The sequence below is a fragment of the Crocuta crocuta genome, unplaced genomic scaffold, assembly GCF_008692635.1.
Source record: "Crocuta crocuta isolate KB4526 unplaced genomic scaffold, BGI_CrCroc_1.0 scaffold233, whole genome shotgun sequence".
NCBI lineage: Eukaryota > Metazoa > Chordata > Mammalia > Carnivora > Hyaenidae > Crocuta > Crocuta crocuta.
In genome coordinates, this window is record NW_027529526.1 from 6,048,668 (window position 1) to 6,070,774 (window position 22,107).

The window sequence follows — 22,107 nt, forward strand, 5'->3', positions numbered from 1 at the left end:
TCCCCCCCCCCCCCCCCCCCAAGCCACCATCACCGTCTCCCGGACTCTTCCCAACTGCTTGAACTCCACCCTGCCTTTTCACTGGGCACAGCATGTGTCACACGACCCCTCCTGGCTTCTCCCCATGCTACTTGATAAGCCAAGAATGCACTCCCACTCCCTTTCTGTCTAATCACACCCCTCTCATCTGTCACCATCTCACTGCCACCTCAGAGTCTCACTGACCAGGTCTGTCAGAAGCAACCTCCTCTGGGTTTCTAGAACACCATTGATCTTCCTCGTTCATCTGGCATTTGGGCACCGAACACTCAATGTTTGCTTAAAGTTGAACGCCTTGTATTACCATTTAACTTACTGTGTGTTTATGTTTTGTACCTCTGACTGAATGCTGAGCTTTTTCAGGGAAGAGACCTTGGTGTACCCTGTGGGGCCCCTCTAGCACTGATCACAGTGTCTTTCATGCAAAAAGCACTGAGGGTGTGGTGATGTGCTATGTTTTCATATACTGACTTTACCCATAAGTCGACTCTTTTCAACACGCAGTGTTGAATGCCTACCATATGTCCATGATCTGGCAAGATGCATAGAATCCTTTGTATTAGCAGTGCCACCCAGAGTGCCGGGTGAATAGCCAACAGTGACTGGTCTGAGTCACGAAATGTTTCCCACTGCCTAAAGGCCAGTTAAGTCGGCTTTGCTTTGTTCAGGCCAGGCAGTTTGGCTGATGGCAACCATTGTTCTCGAAAGAAACCGTTCGGGTTGAATTCAAAATCCCTTCACAATGTTGGGAATCAGCAGGATGATGCTATGTCTGCCAAGAGGAAGTGAAACCAGGGACAGAGCTTTCTTTATGGCAAAGACTATTGCTGATTGCACTATGCATTCCACTCCGTTCACCCTTTGAGTTGACGCTTCAATAAAAGACACCCAGAGGCCTTACATTTTTGACTCATTCCAGATTTGTCCCATGTTTCTCCTTTTCAACATTGTGCAGCCCTCTTGTAGCATCTGACCTCATTCTTATGTCACATGAGCTCAGCAGCAGTATGACCTGGTCACACTGGACCCCCATAGGGCTCTAGAGCAACAACATGAGACCACACATAGGCCATGAAATCTGGGCAGGATTTGTCCTGTTTTCTACTCTTACTCATGGAAAATGCTTTCAGGGATAAGTCAAGGAAGGAGGGAAAAGAGGAAGGAAGGGAGGAAGAGAAGGAAGGAAGGAAGGAAGGAAGACAGTCAGAACTCTATTTTTCTGAAAAATAGTGTGGAAGAGAAATAATGGGACCTCATTTTAGTGCAGAGAGGAATGCAAGTGACAAATTATTTTTTAAAAATACACTATAAATTTAAAAAATTTCACTAACTCTTGAGATGGGAGACTTAAGAGGGAGCCTCTTATCCATGTTAAACAAGGTACTGCAAATCTTTTTTCCTCAAGTAGGCAAGTAATCAATTAAAACCCAACAAATCAATAAAAATATCTATCCTAAAGGTGGAAGTGTAACCACATTTACACGTTGTGTATCTCAGAGATGAGGAAGTTTAGCTTGAGAGCATATGTCCCTGAGAAGTGCTTAGAACCTTCACAAAGTAGGGATAGAAGTCATTGGAGATGGAGAGGAAGAGAGGGAGGGAGAGGAAGGCTTCAATTTCCTCATCTCTGTCAGGGAACAAGAGTAAAACAAGAGGGCCACCACCTCCAGAGGATGTCCTCGAAGCTGGACCCACACAGTGTGGTGAATCCAAAGATCAAACTTGTTCCGGGGTCTGTGCCCTGGTCAGTGCTTTGTTTTGCAGTTTCGAGTAGAGGAGTTTGTGCCATCGGATTGTGATGTATATTTCCCTATTTTCCTGGATGGCTCCATGCCGATGATGTTTCTGATACAAAGTAAGATAGAGTTCAAGAAAATGAACTAGCAGAATCCTTGTCCTAGAACGATGTTTGGTAATGATCTTACGGTAATGATGCTTTGCACTGTATTTAACCCCACTGCATCCCAATGCGTTGACACACATCATAATTTTTTTGGATTGACATAGCTAGTCCTAGGGGTCTGTAATTCAGCTTCCTGCTGACTGGATTCTTATCCATTCAAGCTACCCTGGAGATGACCAGCAGTCCCTCATGGCCAGAGGTCTAATGTCACTGGCCCAGTTTTGGAAGATACTGTACTGAACTGTTAGTAGAAAAAGCTAATAAATCCTGGCTTTCCATGTGTCTGGTACCCTCCTTAGGAAGGTCACGCCAGTTCTTTGATTGTTATAATTTGTGTGACAGGTTTTGGAGAAACCAATTAACTGCAACTGATTGGGGATCCATACATGAACCAAAGACAACTAGAGATTGTCTGGACATCAGGGATGCTGGCAACTTCTGAGCTGCTTTCCCACTAACTCTGCCCAATATGACTTCTGCATATGGAATGGTACAAACTGGCCTCCTTGGATTATCTTTCGGGAAAAAAAGATGTCAAATTAAGAGAAGATGGATCAATGACATAGGCCATGAACTATTGTTCAGAGCACTTTTCTGCTCCTTTCTGAAGCCCGTGGCAGAATCCCATGGGGACCCAGTACAACCGTAGCTGATGTGATGATGTGATTTGCCACGCTGTCCCAGACACCCATGTACCTGCGTCAGAAGTTTCCAGCACTGAAGGTCAGCTGTGCAGGAGAAATACTGCACGGAAGTCTGCAGTGAGCAACGTCTCCATTTGGATCTGTTGGGCTCTTTTGGTTGTTGCTGTCAGGGCTCATCAGCATAAAAATGAAGTTGTTTCGACTTACTACTGTCTCTCTGCTATCAGAAAACTGTTATTAGGAAAATCACATTAATTAGCAGCAGCTGAGGGGAGGCCCAGCTATTTTGGAGCCGCAGCTGCAAGTCTCTTGCAATCTGACTGTTGCCTAAATTCTAACAATTAACAGCATAAATAGTCTCTGAATGTATTTCATCATGTTAATTTTGTTTTCTCTACTTGTATTCCTGTTTAGGAGTGGTAGTTAATCTGTATTAAATACCCTGATACCATTAGCATCTTTAAAGCATATCCTCAGCTATCCTATTCCTCTGTGATTTATTGGAAGTGAAGTTTGATGATAATTTTTTAAACTTTATGTGGGAAAATGAATAATTAAAATTTACCCAAAAGTTTGGCCTATTAGCCAAATTACTGACTAAACTAAAAATCTTATTTTATGGCCATGTTGGGTTACAGAATTGGATGAATGAATGGATGGGTGAATAGAAGGAAGGAAAGATAAATGGAAAGAATGACTGATAAATAGAACAGCAGACAGACATATGCATATATACATACATACATAAGGACTGAGGTTTAAACCTTCTAAATTCTTGGCACAAAAACAGACGCTCAGATCAATGGGACAGAATAGAAAACCCAGAAATGGACTCACAAACATACGGCCAATTCATCTTTGACAAAGCAGGAAAGAAAACCCAGTGAAATAAAGACAGTCTCTTCAGCAAGTGGTGCTGGGAAAACTGGACAGTGTCAGGCAGAAGAATGAACCTGCACTACTTTCTTACACCGTACACAAAAGTAAACTCAAAATGGATGGAAGACCTAAATGTAAGACAGGAAGCCATCAAAATCCTCGAGGAGAAAGCAGGCAAATCAAAATAAAATGCTTCTGCAGTTATAGTTATCCTGACTATTTTTAATTTGTTTTTTTAATGTTTACTTATTTTTGAGAGAGAGAAAGCATGAGCATGGGAGGGCAGAGAGGGAGACACTGAATCTGAAGCAGGCTCCAGGCTCTGAGCTATCAGCACAGAGCCTGACGCGGGGCTCCATCCCACAAACTGTGAGATCATGACCTGAGCAGAAGTCCAATGCTTAACTGACTGAGCCACCCAAGGTGCCCCTAAGCCTTAATTTTGTGGTGTCAACTTTGCAAGAGTATGGGGAAGGGGTTCTGTAAACTAAACTACTTTAAAAATGCAAATGGCACTTCCTGTGCCTTAGCTCCTTATTCCCACTTTATAGGGAGGAAAACAGGCTCAGACCTGGTAGAGCCAGGACTCAAACCTTGACCGGACTGACCCCAGAGCCCATCTGCAAAAGGCAGACTTTCTAATGCAACACTTACAATCAGTCACAAGCCATCTTAAAATATATGATTAGCAATAGAATCTTCCTGGAGTGATGGCCAGAGAGATGTGGAAATTAGGCCATATTTAGAAATGGCCGTGATCGTGGCTGCTGGGGGGAGCTTGCTCTTCCCTCCAGCACTCCCTCTGCCCCCAGGCGATAACTCTGTCACTTCCTGGCTTTGCTCCAGGGGCTAACATGAAAATGGAAATGTAGGACTTGTTTCAAAGACAGCCTGGCATTTCAGGTTCTCAGATAAATACTCAGGTGCCCTTCGCCATGCCTTATTCTCTCTTCTTCCCTCCCCATGCCTAGCACAAGTCTGGCACATAGTAAATGCTCACTAAATGTCTGTCGAGATGGACAGACATCGAGATGGAGTCCTGTGGAGTAGTGAGAGACAGAGGGTGGTGAAAGACACACTGACCTCCCTCCCCGCTGAGGCCAAGTGCCACCTACAGCAAGACATACAAAGGGGCCTTTTACATTTTTGCCTTATTTACAGTTTCCATCCTGAACTGCTCACCGCGATCCAACTTGTGCCCCATTTCTCCCCTTGTGACTGCCTTTCCCACCCTTTGACCCGAGCCTCAGCCTTTCTTCTTTTATGTGACTCTTTGTTTCTTTCCTCCACTATGAGCTGCCCTGCCTCCACAGCCACCCAGGGTACAGCCATCACCCAGGCCAGCCCAGGCTCCAGCTCAGCTGTGCCCATTGTAGGTCTCACATGATGCTGATGGTGCAGGCAGGGGAGGCAGTGAGCGTGGTGACAAGGGAGTGACTTGAGTGGGTGAGACATACCCCCATTCCCTAGCATGTCCCCCATTTGCCCCTGTAGTTAGAGAACTAGATTTAAAAGGCAGTCTTCATCTAGGAAATGAAACGGATGAGGGGCACCTCGGTGTCTCAGTCAGTTAAACACCTGACTCTAGATTTTGGCTCAGGTTAGGATCCCACGGTTCCTGGAATCAAGCCCCGTGCTGGGTTCTGCACTGACTGCTTGGAATTCTCTGTCTCCCTCTCTCTGCCCTTCCCCCGCTTTTTCTCATTCTCTCTCCCTCAAAAATAAAGAAACATTAAAAAAAAAATGAAGCAGGTGAACATAGGGGGAAAACAAAAGTAAACCAGGAAACAGACTTTTTTTTTTTTATGTTTTATTTATTTCTAGGAGAGAGAGACAGCGCGAGCAGGGCAGGGTCAGAGAGAGAGGGAGTCACAGACTGAAGCAGGCTCCAGGCTCTGAGCCGGCAGTCAGCACAGAGCCCGACGCGGGGCTCGAACCCACGAACCGCGAGATCATGACCTAAGCGAAAGTCGGACGCTTAACCGACTAAGCCACCCAGGCGCCCCTAGACTCTTAACTGTAGAGGACACACTGATGGAGGTGGACAGGGGGTGGGAGGAATGGCTGCATAGGTGATGGGGATTAAGGAGTGCATTTGTGACGAGAAGTGGGTGTTGTATGTAAGTGATGCATCACTAAACTCTACATTGAAACTAATATTACTGTATGTGAACTGGAATTTAACTAAAAATTTTTTTAAAGAGACAACCCTCTTTATAAAAGATAAGTAATCTTCATGAGAAACCAGCCTCATTAACTATCTACCCATACACCGTGGCACAGTGATAGCTTGGGCCCTGGAGTTGGGCTGTCTGGGGTTCAAATCCCAGCTCTTCTGCTGATGATACTGGGCTGGTTGTGTCTCAGTTTCCTCCCTGTAAAATGGGAGAATGCTGTCTTCATCATAAGAAAATATGTTAGCACATAATTATCTATCATTATTTCTGTTATTAAAAAATTAGAGCAATGCCTCGCTGAATGCTCAAAGAAGGATGTTTTGGTGAGGGAAAGGATCAAGAATAGGAGAAAAGCAGGGCGCCTGGGTGGCTTAGTCGGTTAAGCGTCCGACTTCCGCTCAGGTCATGATCTCGCGGTTCGTGGGTTCGAGCCCCGCGTCGGGCTCTGTGCTGACTGCCAACTCGGAGCCTGGAGCCTGTTTCAGTCTGTGACTCCCTCTCTCTCTGACCCTCCCCAGCTCACACTGTCTCTCTCTCTCTCTCTTCTAGAAATAAAACATTAAAAAAAAAAAAGAATAGGAGAAAAGGAAAGGAGAAAAACAGTCACATTTATTGAGCACCACCTCCACCCCAACTGTATTTTTTCTTGCTCCACCATCAGGATCCACGATGCAGTCCTCAAACATTATGTGCCTTCTCTGGGCTGAGGACAGTCCCACACTGCTTCCCCCACTTCTCTCCTCTACTGCTTTGTCATCAGCTCACAAGCTGTGATCTGTGGACCTTCTGTGTTGTCCCAGACTAGACTGGGTACCCACCTACCCCAGCCCGGTGCACTTCCCAGCGTGACCCCTTCTACTTTATGTAGTTGCTGCCCATGGACTGGCCTGTTCCCGCCACCACGAGTTCCCGAGAGGCTGCGCCCTGCTCATCTCTGCATCCTCTGGGTCGGGCATGGTGCCTGGTACAGACCGATGGTGCCATGGGAAGGAATCTAGGAGCGGACACGCTTATCAGCCCAATGATCAGGCCTGGAGAGTCCTTGCCTGTCTTCTGGACTGAGCCCAGCGTGCTCTGATCCACATCTCAGCCCAACCTTCTGGGAGGAGGAAACCAAGAAGGAAAGGGAAAAATATAAAAGGGAAGATGCAAATGCAGATTTCCTTTTTTCCCTTCTACCCCACCACCGCCTGCCTTTGTGCTGGGTCTGTTTTATTCAAAACCATTTCAACCTTAAAGAAAATTTGCAAGAACAGTCAGTACAAAAAACTTGTTTTTCCCTGAAGCATCTGTGAGCAGGTGATTGAATGATATCCAACCACCTTGAGTACTTCATTGAGTATTTCTTGCAAACAAAGATCTCCTGTGTAACCACACACAGTCACCAGGTTCAGGAAATTCACATTAATACACCCAATCCTCAAGCCGTATTCAAGTTTTGATTAAATTGTCCCTGTATTGCCAAAACATCTCATTTAGAATTACAGCACTGCACTTAGATTTTTTATGTCTAGAACGGTTTCTCAGTCTTTCCTTGACTTTTCTGACTTTGAAACTTTTGAAGATTACATGTCAGGTAATTCTAGAAAATGATTGAGCTTGTCTGATGTTTCCTTAGGATTAGATTCAGGTTATGCGTCTTTAACAGGAGTATCATAGAAGTGATGCTGTGTTCTTCTCAGTGCATCCTATCAGGTGGCTCATGATTTTAAATTTTGATTTGTCCCATTGCTGGTGTCTGACAGGCTTCTCCACTCTAAAGCCCCTGTTTTTCTCTTTGCAGTTAGTATTTTGAGGGCAGAGGCATTGAGATTATATAAACGTCCTGTTCCTTATCAAGCTTTGCAAATTTATTTGTTCACTCATTCATGTAAACGGCATATGAACTTATTTACATCAGACAGCCTCTAGTTTTCCATCTTATTTAATGAATTTCAATCGATTACTCTTACAACTCTAGGAGAAGAGTTGAATGATCACAGCCCATGGATATTTGTACTAGGCCTTCCTCTTGTTCTGGTGTTAGATTTTAGTTTTTATTTTCCCCGGTCTTGACGTTTTAAATTTAACATGACTGTTTTGTTTTATGTTTTTCTTAGCACCACTTCATATTCTGTATGGGAATTGGCAAGGGGCAAATGAGCAAAAGGAAAGGAGACCCAGTGAGACTGAAACCTAACAGTGCTTAAAGCTTTAGACCATGTTTCAAAAAATGTACAGGTTTTGTCCTAAGTGACAAAAATGAATTCACTTCTAGGGATGAACCACTTCTTTCGTCTTAGAAATATGTATGGGAGGTTCCTCATTTTATTGCAAATGTAGAGCAATAATAACAACAAAATTAATCATGTAGCCATTTATGGAGCTTATTCTATACCAGACGCCGTTCTAAACGCTTTAATCCTTATAGCAATCCTATGAGGCAGGTACTAGTATTATCCCTACTTTACAGGGGAGGCAGCTGAGGTGCCGGGAGTTTAAAACGACTTGCCTAATGTCATTAGTTAAGTGGTAGAGCCAGAATTCAATCTCAAGTCTCCTAAGCTGTGATTCCACCATTTTATTTTTTAAGTCTATTTATTTTTGAGAAAGAGAAAGCTTGACTGGGGGAAGGGCAGAGAGAGAGGGAGGGAGAGAATCCCAAGCTGGTTCCGTGCTGTCAGCGCAGAGCCTGACGTGGAAACATGAGCTCGTGACCTGAGCTGAAATGAAAAGTCAGACACTTAACCTACTGAGCCACCCAGGTGCCCCTGTGACCCCACCTTTGTATCTATAATGCTAAACAAACTAGTCCAGAGGGGAACTGGGTCTACAATTTGGGGTAACTGGAATTTGTACAAAGACATCCTTTTGCAGGGGAAGTAAACTGGCCACCAAGGGTAGGCAGAGAGCTTGATATTCATCAAACGTGAAGAGCAGGGGACCCTACTAGCCTGGCCAAGGGTGAGCTTGGACTTCTGGGCCCAAAGAGCAGTCAAAATCTAGAAACAAGTTATATAATTTCTCTGTGTTATAGTTCCCTCCTGGCACTCTCCAAGCTTTCAATAATATCTTATTAACCATTGTTGCTTGGCCTTAGCTGTGATGTGGAGTATTAAGCCATGGGACTCCAAGTGTGGAGCAAAGTTGGGGTGAACTGCCTGAGGAATGGAGCCATAGTCTAGCTAGATGGGTGGGGTGGCAAGCAACAGCCAGGAGTTTATGATACATGTAACAATTTCTTAAATATTCTCCATAATTCTTGGGTGGTCGACACGAAAGAAGCTTGGTACATCTGTAGTTAAGGAAGAATTAGTTCCTGATTAATAATCTGCAAAGGATACCTCCTATTTGAAAAGATGTGGGGCTCCCCTCTGAGAAATCAGACTGGCCCTTACAATCCACTTCTTGGTTCTGTATAGAGAGTTCTGTTATTTCTAGCACTAGTTGAATGAGGCTGTGGATGATTCTTCTTTCAAACCATGACTTCAGAGCTGGGAGCCAGGACATCTGCCAAATTTTTCCTTGTGGCAGATTCTTCTTTAGCCCTGCACATGTCACAGTGGTTGACTGAGGAAGAAGGCAAGGTGCCTTCCATCTCAATGTACAAAGACATGCAGTGTGTGATCGCATATAGTATCCCCACTACGGAGGCATTGTCAAAGAGGAGCCAAGGGCCATGACTGAGCACATGACAGGTACGAAGTAAAAGCCAGATTGAGACCACTGAAAGCCAATCACAAAAAAGCGAGGGTAGAGAAAAACCCGGAAGTAGGTTTACCTAGCAACACAGCTGGTGTGAAGGAAGATTCCTCCAAGCAACGTGGACTGGAACAGCAGGGCCTATTCAAGTACATTCTGACTCATCAGATTTCTACGTGGAGCCACAGATGTGTTTAATTTTATACATTGAGACCAATTTGCCACTGTGAGCATGCACGAACCCAGCTGCCCTAGCCACATAGGCACGGTAGATATGAAAAGAGTGAGTGGGAGACCCTGGCTGCCATTCCAAGGGCTCTGTCTGTTTGCTCTTGCTGGTTTCCTGATTCCACAGCCGCAAGACAAGACTCAGCCCTGTGGCTTTCATCTGGGGTTGTGGCCCTGTCACCCATCATTCACCACCCAGTTTTTTTCTGCATTCTGGAAGGCTTTTCTGGGTAGCTGGGACTTTGTTCAGAGTCTGGGTGTAATTATCACAAACAGCCTCTGACTTTGGGGAGGGGGGAAGGACCTTGGACCACGTAGGAGAGGACAGCTAACCAGTTCTGCACCCGAAACTGCAATTAGAGCAATTCTGATGTCATCATTAATCATGCCGATTTATGTTTTGAAAGGAAACCAAATGATGAATATAATGATTATTTCTGTTTCTGCTTCCCCCTCTTTTCCTCCTAAAAAAATTGGCAATAGCACTAAAATCAAATTAAACATCTGTTTGAAAAATAAGCCAGAGTACTGATGACAGCTGCCCCAGACTTACAGATGTACCACAGCTGTCAAAGTCTAAATTAACAAGATTTTCATTTATGAATAGCATAGAACTCAGATATAAAGGAGGTTTTTCTCCTATTTTCCTGGCTGTTAAATGTGAAATCTTAGGGAAATGCCCAAGGAAAAATGGAGCTGAAATCAGCCTGTAAGAATCAATCACGGAAGGAGTGGGGGACATTCTTTCTTCTTATATATTTTCATGTCTTCATTGGCCTTAGGTTGAGTGTTGGGTGTGGCAAGCAGGCTTGCAGGGAGGCTAAAGATTCATGGACAATTCTCTGATTAGCCATTGAAAGTGTTGGGGGGCCTGAGTGGCTCAGTCAGTTCAGCGTCCGACTTTGGCTCAGGTCATGATCTCACGGCTGGTGGGTTCGAGCCCTGCAACGGGCTCTGCGCTGACAGCTCGGAGCCTGGAGCCGGATTCTGTATCTCCCGTTCTCTCTCTGCCCCTTCCCCACTCCCACTCTGTCTCTTGAAAAATAAATAACATTAAAAGAAATGTTTTAAAAAGGTGAATGGTGATGGAGCTGTGGGCCTCTGGGGAGGAATGCCTTCTATGGGACCAAGGACCCTTGGCTTGACCTTCAGCACTGTCCACATCTTCACAGGGCTTCAGGTGAAGTAACCTGGCTTCCAGGTCCAGTAACGAACGCCCAGGTATATGTGACTTTGTTATACTGCAGTCCCACGCCGGGGCCAAAAGATCTAATCAAGACATCATGTTGGCAATAGGGTAAAATACGCTAACCTGTTTCTCCTTTACTTCATGATCCCGAAAGACAACGTAGACATGGGACCATTTCTTTGTCCTTTTTCTACCCTTGTCCCAGAGTCCTTGCTGCCCTTCCCAAGGATGGGGTGAAGCTCAGGAGTGGAGCAACACATCTAGAGACTAAATACATGCAGGTGTGATACCATGGTGTACTTTCTCACAGTTGCCCAAATGTTTCTATTTTTATCCTTTGATGACCTCATGTTGAAAATGTCCACAGGGATAAACAAATTGTGGTCTCCACACGTAATGGAACATTACTCAGGTATTCAAAGGGATGAGCTGCCAATACATGCAGCACATGGATGAACCTCAAAAACACTATGCTCAGGGGGAAAAGCCAGACACAAAAGGCCACATGCTATATAATTCCATTTATATGAAATATCAATCAGCAAATGCAGATTGGTGGTAGCCAGGGGCTGGGGGCAGGAGAATGGGGAGAAGCCGCTTAACTAAGGGTGAGGGGTTTTACTCTGGAGCAGTGGAAATGCTTTGGAACTAGACAGGAGTGGTGGTTGCACAGCAGTGTGAATGTACTAAATGCTACTGAACTGATGGCTTTAAGATATTTTATTTTAGGGGCACCTGGGGCCCAGTCAGTTAAGTATCTGACTCTTGATTTCAGCTCAGGCCATGATCTCACGGTTCATGGGTTCTAGCCCCATGTCAGACTCTGTACTGTACCTGTCTGTGTGGAGCCTGCTTAGAATTCTCTCTGTCTCTATCACTTTCTGCCTCTCCCCCACTCTTCCTCTTTCATTCTCTTTTTCTCTCTCTCTCAGAATAAATAAAAGTAAAAAAATAAAAAAAAAACTTTAACTTAAGAAAATGGCTAATTTTAGGGGCACCTGGGTGGCTCAGTCAGTTGATTGTCTGACTCTTGATTTTGGCTCAGGTCATGATCCCAGGGTCATGGGATGGAGCCCCAGGTCTGGCTCTGCACTGACAGCAAGGAGACTACCTGGGATTCTCTCTCTTCCTCCCTCTCTCTGTCCCTCCTCTGCTTACACACACACACACACACACACACACTCTCTCTCTCTCTCTCTCTCTCTCTCTCTCTCTCTCTCTCTCTCTCTCTCACACACACATACACACTCTCTCCTTCTCTCTCTTTCTCTCTCTCTCAAAATAATAAACATTAAAAAATTAAAATGGTTGGGGCGCCTGGGTGGCTCAGTTAAGCGTCTGACTTCAGCTCAGGTCATGATCTCATGGCGTGTGAGCTCGAGCCCCGTGTCATTCTCTGTGCTGACAGCTCAGAGCCTGGAGCCTGCTTTGATTCTGTGTCTCCCTCTCTCTGCCCCTCCCCCGTTCATGCTCTGTGTCTCTCCCTCCTTCAAAATAAATAAACGTTTAAAAAGTAATAATAAATAAAATGGTTAATATTATGTTATGTGAATTTGATCTTAATTTGTTTAAATGTCCACAAGGTCAAAACATCGTGCATTGACCCCACAATGACCAGGGTAGGGGATGTACCAGCAGCTGCTGCTCTGTCAGTGGGGAAGGACTGGAAGCGGTCTTGCTGTGGGGCCGGAGCCCTGCTGCACAATAGAGGCAGACTGGGGACTCCCCCCGCCCCGGGGCCCCTCACAGTATTGGCAATGTCTGAAGAGCAGTGCTTCTACCCGAGCTTCGCTCTACTGCTGTGCCCAGAGCTCCTCTGCAGCCCACACTGCCTATTGAACGCATGCCAGCTTCTCCCCCGGGGGCTGGATCCTGCACCTGGGACTCCAGCTGCTGAATAAAACTCTGCTGGCATTGCACTGCTCTCCTGGAAACGTGCCACTGCTGGCCTCGCAGGAACTCCTGGCATCTGGATTCTACCAGTTGGATGGTAGGTCTCAGGGCATCTACATCTTCCTAAACCAAGCACATGTTGCCCTTTTAGTCACAGCCTTGGCCTTTCCAAGTGCTCTCCCAGAACCAGTCACTTCAGCAGGCTCAGGGCTTCCCAGCTCCTTTCTGTCCACTCCGTGATTCCTCCCCTGGGGGACGTGGCTGAGGTACTGGCCAGCCTCACGGGACAACCACCCTGACTCACAACAAAGGAGCCTGTGGTTCTTCTCGATACCTAAAGTCAGAAAAACGGTGGGGGAAGCTGCACCCCAGATCCTCCTAATGCTACCAGCTTCCTCTAAACCATACGCAGTCATCTCATGTGGGTTTCCCTGTTATTTCCCTCCAAGATAAAAAGGTTTGGTGAGCTCTGTGAAGTTCCAAAGTATTATGAGCATTCGCTAATTCCTCCTTAAGACCTAGCCTCTCTTCCCACAAATCAGCCTTCCTCTTGCCAGATCTCAGGGTTTGTTTCCATTTTCTAAATGGCAATTAGCTTCCTCCCTTGGGAAACAACATCCTTCCCCTGGCTCAACCCCTCTCCCCCCAACAGACAGTCCTCTACCCCCTGGTTTACAGGAGGGGCTCTGCACTCACAGATCTCACAGACCAACTGAGGCAGAAGGAGGAGGGGAGGTGGGGGGTGGTCAAGCTCAGTCAGGGTAGTTCAGTGGTGTTTAGTTAACATCAAAGGCTTTGCTGTCACATGGAAGTGGGTTTAAGTCCCACCTTCATCACCCAGCTGCTTTATTACCCTAGATGTAAACTCTCTAAACCTTGGTTTTCTCATCAACAAAATGGGAAAACCATACGGAGAAAAGAGAGATAGGCTTTTAGGAGAATCAAGTGAGATAAGGCATGCCCACGCAGCATATTGTTTGGTGAGGGATATAAGCTACTTACATTGTCACGCACACTAATCGATGCATCAGGCACCTGTGTACACCTGCCTCTTCACATCCTTCCTATCTCAAGTCTGACCCCAACAACCATCACGGCAATGACCAGCTCTGCCCTACTGTAATTGCACAATGCACACTTAGTCTGCTGGTATATCTCTTGCTCCCTGTCCAAGAGCTTTTCTGGTGTTGCAGTATATGTTCAGAATCTGATGAATTCTAACATGTGCACAACCCAGAAGTGCATGGGAAGTTAATGCTTCTGGGGCTAACCTTGACCAATGGAGGACGGAAGCCCATGGATAATGGCTTCCCCTCCATCCATGAGCACACTATTCTGAGACACGTTTCACAAGGCTTCGCAAAGGTCCCGGTGGGATCAAGTATCAGTTGCCTACAGCGATAGCCAGATTAATAACACTCAACTCAATCATGCCTTCCCTACCATCCTCCTCCCCTGCCCCTTGGGAGCACTTCCCAAATAAACTACTCGCAAAAAAGCCTTTGTCTCAGCAGAGCTTTTAGGAGGACCTGGGACAGGAATCAACAGTTATTAAGTTTTTAGCACTGGGGGTATGCATTAGAGCAGGGGTCAATACACTTTTTCTATAAAGTGTCAGAGAAAAAATATTTTGCTGTTGCACCTTGTCAGTTCTGTTGCTGTAGCCTGAAAGCAGCCATAAACAATATGTACATGAATGAACATGGCTGTGTTCCAATAAATCTTTATTCACAAAAATAAGGAGGGGGCCGGATTTGGCCTATGGGCTGTGATTTGCAACCCCTGCCCTAGGGCCAAAGAGGAGTAAAATGGATCCCTCCACAAGGCTCAGTCTCCTGTGGGGAGGAGAAGCACCTAGAAATGAGTCTGGAAAGGTGACTGAAGCAAGTCATGAAGGGCCTCAGACACCATGCTAAGGTATTTTCACTTTATTCTCTGGCAATATGTAACAGTGAATAAGTGCTCAGATCTGGGAATCGGTTACTTCACCGGCAAGCAATGCGTTACTTCTTTTTAACATTTATGTGCAACCCAGTTCTGCCACAGGGCTACCTCCACTGCACTCTTGGAGTGATCCTTTCATTACCAAACTTCCCACGTGGAGTGTATCAACAGGGCAGAGTTCCCTTATCTGACATCCCCAAGTCCAGGGGTATTTCAGTATTTGGAATATTTTTGGATTTCAGAAAGACAATGCAATGCAAATTCCACATATTTTGTAATAGTCCTTTCAGGGTCTGGATATTCAACTCATTAATATTTACACTAAAAGACTATAAACAACTTCAAGTCAGCCCAGGACAGGGTTGGGCCCTGGGGGAGTTAAAATAAAAATCTTGGAGTTTAGAGATTTTTGGATTTCAAAACCGCAGAGGAAAGATTGTGAACCTGATTTGTTTTGTTTATGTTTCACTCTTAGGACTGCGACATCCTCAAAGAAGGCCTCTGAGTCCCTCCAGCCTACAACAGGAGGTGCTCAATAAATGTTACTGAGAGAATGGGCAGACAGGAAGGGCTGGAGCACAGGGTTCATGGAAGTGCAAGAAGAGGCGGATCAGGGACTCTGGTAAAGGACATGGGGAGACTTAAATGCTCTGAGTAAAATTCTGGACTTTATCTTGTAGGTGAAAGGGAGCCCCATTCAGCTTTGCTAGGTAAGTGATATGACTCAGTTGTGTATGAGGACAGCAAGACTTATCTCAGAGGAAGAAGCAGAGGGCAAGGAACCAGAGTGAGCAATTCAGTGGTTCTTGTAATACTGTGGTGGGAGGAGTCTGTGAATAAGGCAATGACTATGAAGCACACGGTAGGCAGAAGAGACAGATTTGGCAACTAATGGTTTGGGGGGAGAAGAAGTCAGAGTAGAACTTGATCCAGCAGCACCAATCTTAGATAGTAGAGTACAGATCACAGACTCTGGAGCCCAGATTTTCTGTTTAAATCCCAGCTCTGTCATATAGCTTGTGACTGTGGGCAAGTTACTTACCCTCTCCTGTGCCTCAGTGTCCTCTGTAGTATCTAGTTAGTACATAGGGTGACTATGAGGATTAAATACATATTTGTGATGCACCTAGAACAGGGATTGGCTCTTGCCTATTGAGTACTACCTGAATCCAACCATTCTTCCAAAAGGCTGAATTCCCCATATGGTTCATCAAGTGACCCTCTCCTCAGGAGCAAGAGGACCCCCCATCTCAGACCCTCCCAGAAAGTTATGAATGGATGTCAGAAATCCGGTTATAAATGTACATAATGAAGGTTACAAATGTATGAAAAGGATGGATCACTTCAGGGGATAAATTTTCATCAGATTTAAGGAGACAAGATTTCCCTCTCATGGGGGCTGTACACATCTGTTCTGTTCACGGGAGGTGGGGGGTGCTTTTCTTTCAATCAGTTGCCACTTTGCTATAATGTTTACAGCATTCTGGCAGCATGGTAGCATGCCAGGGCAACTTTAAGTGCTGGGTCATTCGTTTGTAGAGAGAAGTCTATAAGGAGGTCTGCCTGGAAAGCCTGTAATTTAGAAATGTTCACATCTTTGCATCCAAATGGAAAATGGAAATGGTGTCAGGTTGGTGCCAAAAGGAAAGTCATAATTGCTATGTGCTTCCCTTCCTGCCCTCCTGGGCAAAGGAACACAAGTAACCAAGCAGGCTTCAGAGCTGTCATCTGCAGACATTTAGCAGACTCTGCAGCTTATTCTACCAGGAATATTAACCAAACACTGCAACACAAATATTCCTTTTGCAAGCAAGCATTCTGCAACAGTCGGCATCTCCCCTTTCATCTGCCCTAAGCTTTGCTGCTGGATTGAAGTGTCCTCACTAACTCTTTAATGAACTTTCCTCCCAGCCTGTCAGCCCACCATTTAATAACCACTAATGGTTCCCTTGCTCCTCTTGAATCAAATTCAATCTCTTTATCTTGACACTGGAAGACCTCCGTGATTCAGCAATGGATGTTGGCCCCTAAAGACCTTCTAATCCCACTGGGTCTGCCCCTTGGCTGCCATGTTTATTCTCACCTCCAGATTCTCACCTCAATTTCACGAGGGCCACCCCTCCACCTAGAATAACCTTGTGCATTTATCCAAATCCTACTCCAGCCTTTAAGATATAAACTAACCCTTCCTGGAAACTCTGGTGCTTCCATTATTCCATTTCTCATTCATTTTCTTTCTGACTAACCACATTTAATTGTCCTCAGTTCATGTGTGTCTTGGGCTTGCTCACCTTTGCATACATACCACAGCTTTTTATACCACAGCTAGACTGAAAATATCTTGGAAATCAGGTTCATTTTTCATAACCTGAGTCTTTCTCAATGCCAGTATACTCTGGTTGGCATTTCCCAAATGCTGCCTTCTACATGAAAGAGAAGGAAACCTTCTCAATGAGATAAAGAGTCCTTCTCAACTTGATTAAAGCATCAATTTGGAACCTGTACTTCATGCTATAGTTAAAAGTAAAATATAATAGTATCCCTTTTAAAATCAAGAATAAGCATGAACACCGCTATTTAGTAGTCTAATAGAGGTGATAGATAATAAACTAGAACATAAAATGGAAATACAAGGTATACTGATTCATTATTTCCCAAAAGAAGGAAAGAACAAACCATTAGAACTATCAAGAGAGTTCAACAGTGTCCAGATTCAAACTAGGACGATAAGAATCAGTGGCTTTCCTAAACACATTTAATTAATGATTAGGAAGTATAAGAGGAAAAAAGAGCCCATTCACAAAAGCAACGAGACTATCTATGAGGAAAAAGCCGCACAAAAATATGCAATCTCAATGAAGAAATATCAGTGTACTTTACTGAAGGACATAAAAGATCTGAATAAATAGGGGATATTCCATATTTCTGACTTGGAAAACATATTGAAGGGATGCTGACATTTCTCACACTAAACTGTTATTCAATGCAACACCATTCAAAATCCCAATGTAAGTTTTATTGAACTAAAACAAACTTATTCTACGATTCATCTGGAATTATGAATCTACTTGAATGGCCATGAACATTTTGAACTAGAAGATTAATGAGCAATGACTTGCTATCAAAACATAAAATAAAATTATGCTATAAAATGGTGTGGGTTTTGTGCAGAAACAGATAAAAAGATCAGCAGAACAGAACGGACCCGTGTAAAGATTTTATATTTGATGAAGTAGCATTTCAAACAATTTCATCCATTCAATAAATGGATGTGGGACATCTAATTAGTCATTTTGGGAAACATAGGTAGATTTTGATTTCCCATCTGTGCTGGATATCTTTGGTTTGCTCCTCCAGATATCCTCTCAAAAAAAAAAAAAAAAAAAAAANTGGGAAGCCAGACCACAACCCCTGTCGTGACATTTGGGACTTGTCGATGATCGCCAGCTCCTCTAATTTTTGCCCCCCACCGCCTCCTTTATTTCCAACTCAGGACCAACAAGAGAAAGCCAAATATGCTTTCCAAACCAATCACGTAAGATGCTCCACTTCTAGTTAGCCTGCTTCCAGCTTCCTCACGTTAATACCCTACCCTCCAATCAGAACACACCAGCAGTCTGCCCTTTATTTCCCCTATAGGCTTTTCCACTCCTCGGCCAGTCTCGCTCAGAGTCCCTGCCAAGGCCTAGTGATGGCAGTGGACTTACTTTCTATATAGAGAATACTGGATAAATAGCTAAGGTTTCTTCTCATTTAAGTGGCCTTTATTTCTATAGGCCTTCTCTCATATTCCAACTAGAGATTAGATACATGTTATATACTGGGGTTTGTATATGAGGTTTTATTTTTTAAAAGTTCTACTGCTAATTGTTTTTTTTTTTAAATCACCAATATAGATTAATGCCAAGAGACACACTTATCCAGGAATCTGAGTAAGAACATTCTGCTTGCATTAAAGTAAGAAACAAGTGATATATAGGCAGATGGCAGCAAAGGGAGGCCAGACAGAGACAGGGCTGGGCCTGGGCAATGGACAGAGGCTTCCAGAGACCTCTCTAGGCTTTTTTCTGTAAGCCAGGCACAGCTGAGTCCAGAAGATGCAGGGTGTGGACTGCCTAAGTGGAACATCTCCTTACCAGCCCCTCCTCAGAGGTGAGCTGGAATTAACCACAGCTGTAAGACTTTAGAAATGTCCACCTGCCAGAGGTGACAAATGAACCAAATACATAAATAAGACCCCAGGGGACTCAAATAAGAGGAAGACGACTGGGGAGGTCCCAGCCCCTTACCTCCATGGGAAAATGGCTTCTTGGATGCTTGGATTGGAGCCCTGTCCATCTACCTATGACAATTTGCCTGTCTGAAATCCTAAAATTCCCAGGATCACTTTGCAAAGTTTTTCAAGTCTGTTTAAAATAGGTTATGGCTGCATTTGCCCAACCGGTGAATGTTAATATATGTCTCAGAAAAAAAAAAAAAAAGGAGTCAAATAAGTTTGGGAAATGCTAATGAAACAGATATCATTTTAGTAGGACTTTGCAAAAGTTTAAATATGCTAATATATGTTGTGAATCTATATAAAGCATTTTCCAAACTTATTTAACTGTAGAAATTGGTTTCCTGCCCACATATTTACATCTCCCTGAACATCATTCTATGGCATACTGTTTTGGAAACACAGGTTTGAGACAATGCTACCTTTCAAAGGAAAATTATTAACTGGTTAAGTTAATACCTCTTATAATGCATTGTAACTCACCAAAGGGAGGATCGGAGACCAGATAGGAAGTTGCACAAGAGGACAATTTTGATGGAAGGAGGAAGAAAACAAGATCATAAAGCAGGGCCAGAGGCCAAGGAAGTTATAGTTGGGTCTCAGGTCAGCCTACCACAATTTAAGGACAGTAGATGTTAAAGTCCAGATGGAGGAAGTCAAAGATTATCTTTATGTGGTTTGTGATTTTCCTTAACTAGCCCCAGTATCAATGTCTCCGGAAGATGGAGAGTGGCCATGAGAATCATTGAACTAGATAAAAATGGAGATTCAGGTGAATGGTTGTATTTATAGCATTTATCAGTGATGGCCCTTGGCCCCATTTCAGAGTTAAGATAACTAAGGGCAGAGAGATGATGCAACTCATTTGATGCCCCCGCAAAGCCATGTTTCTTTCTGCAGCCACACCATGAGGTCTCTGATAGACCACAGGGAAGGAGAGTGAAGGGTGACAAAGATCCCTCATGTACTTACTTTAGAATCACACAGCCGGTTCCTGCCGGTGGCGCGATCCAGAACACCTGTATCCTTGTCCTCCTCCGTGGGGTGCTTTCGGTGACCGCAACGGGGCAGTTACTCATAAACTGTGTTTCTTCTTCATCTATGATCTGTGGAAAACCCGTGGAAAATAAATACATTAAAATGCAATGTCACTTCGGGAAGGTTCTTAAGTTTCGGAGTTGACACTTCCTTAATTTTATTTTTAAACCTGTCATTTTGTGTTAGCAGCTCTATATCCCCAGGCACCAAAATAGCGCCTGGCATAGAGTCCCAGTCAATGCTCGTTGAATTAACATGAGGGCATGTTCTCTGCTCTCTGGGACCAAGATCTTGAATCAGCACTTTGAGAAACCGACCACTAGGTGATGATCTTGCTTATTTCACGAAGATAAGCTGTGTCCCACTTGAGGGGTGAGGGGGAAGGGCAGAGGAGGAAGAAGAGAAAGGAATAATCCAAAGGCAACCCTCTCTAAATAGCTAACATCGGTAATTCAACTACAGTTGTATAACTTGAAATCAAAATGCTAAAAGAAAACACCCCTTTGGAGGAAGAATACCAAAGTACTTAAACTCTCTCCCAGCTTCATGGCACTATTTACTTTGCAGTCTCTACTTTCCTAGTTTGGGCACTGTATTGATGTTCTCGCAAGTTAACCATCAAGATTTCCTCGGACACTGCAAAAAAACCTGGTGGCCATTTCCATTCCCCAAGACTCGGCGTACCTCCTGCTTGCTTCTGGGTCTGCTGCTGGGACTTGCCTATTCCTCTAGTACCATTAGAGACTGTTAGGCTCGGAGGCATCTCTTGGGGGAAATCATCTAAATCCAATTGGTCTTTAGTGCCAACTCCAATTGATTGGCAGGAGCTCTGTCATGAGTAGTGCTAATAACAATAATAGATAACATTTATGGAGTGTTTCGTATGTGCTAGGCACTCAGCTAAGTGTTTTATCTGAATTACTCATTTATTCTTCAAATACAATTTAATAAGATGATAATATCTGTACCGTATATAACTTTTAAAAATTCATATTCCTTTTAGGACAGAAGGTAAAAAAAAATTAAGTCACTCAAGGTCCTTAGTTCATCATATATTTTTATCACTGGACAAAGCAAAGGCAATCTTCTATTATATATCTTTACATTCTTTATCCTACCCCTATTTATCTATATCCTTTTGTGTGTATTTATATATGTATATAAAATATAAGTATAAATAAAAGTATACAATATATAAATATAAAAGTATATAACATTATATGTATTATTTGTCTTTATATATGTGTGACTTACTTGAAATTACACAGAATTGTTTTGTATTTGAATGTTTCTTCCACTTAATCTTAACGCTTTTAAGATACAGGCTTCCCCTACTGTCTGAAAGTACAGCATACCTATGAAACCATTCGTAAGCTGAAATGGCATCAACGGAAGAAGCAATTACCATTAATTTATGTGGAAAATTTTTTGACTGCTCCCAGACCCCAAAAATAACCTCTCTAAGGCTTTTCTGATACCTTAGGACACATCTTGCTAACAGATGCACAAAATAAATCAAGAGAAAACACAGATGCTCACAGATACAGTCTGAAGCTATGGGGCTTGATGTGGGGATGCTGAGTGCCATTCCCAGGGAAGGAGCTTGGCCAGGCCACTCTTGCTGCTCAGGTGTGCACTGCCTCTAAACAGCTCACTGCCAAACAAATGCTGCATGCTATTTTCACTTTTTGCCTTTTTTCATAAAAGTGAAAATCTACCGTGGACTTCTCTCAGTTGGCGAAAAAACACACTAGTGTAGGTCTTGTGTAAAAGCAGAGTGGTAGAATGCGAACTTTCAAAAAGTGGGAATGCCTGTATGCCGCTATTACTATATGTGAATGTAATTCATTGCTTCTGACTGCTGCCTCGTATTCCCCTGCATGCGTGGACCACATTTTACTTATCCATTTTCCCAGTGAGGTGCCGTCAGCTGACTTCCAGATCTTTACCTCCACAAACATGCTGCAACGAAGAACTTCATGCAGTTTCTCAGCAATATAAACCATGGAATGGGAATGCAAAGTGATTGGGTTGTGGATATAATCATATTAATTTCACTAAATACTTCCAGCTTTTTGTACAGAATAGCTATACCATTCATTCTATTTGCTGTTTGCAAGTGTTCCCATTTCTCCATATCCTCACCAGTACTTATGATTATTGGGCTTTTTTTTTTTTTTTTTTTTTTTTTTTTTTTTAAAAAAAAAGAAAGGGGT

General features: G+C 43.8%; 1 protein-coding gene across 2 annotated transcripts in view; it reads right to left on the bottom strand.

The window, feature by feature from the left end:
• The window catches only part of SPON1 (spondin 1), a 260,834-nt gene that overhangs the window by 165,632 nt on the left and 73,095 nt on the right, over window positions 1–22,107 (bottom strand). For both annotated transcript variants that reach the window (XM_077761156.1, XM_077761155.1), the window contains exon 3: window positions 19,826–19,959. In XM_077761156.1, the coding sequence (XP_077617282.1) occupies window positions 19,826–19,959 (134 nt within the window). The remainder of the gene's footprint in view (window positions 1–19,825; window positions 19,960–22,107) is intronic.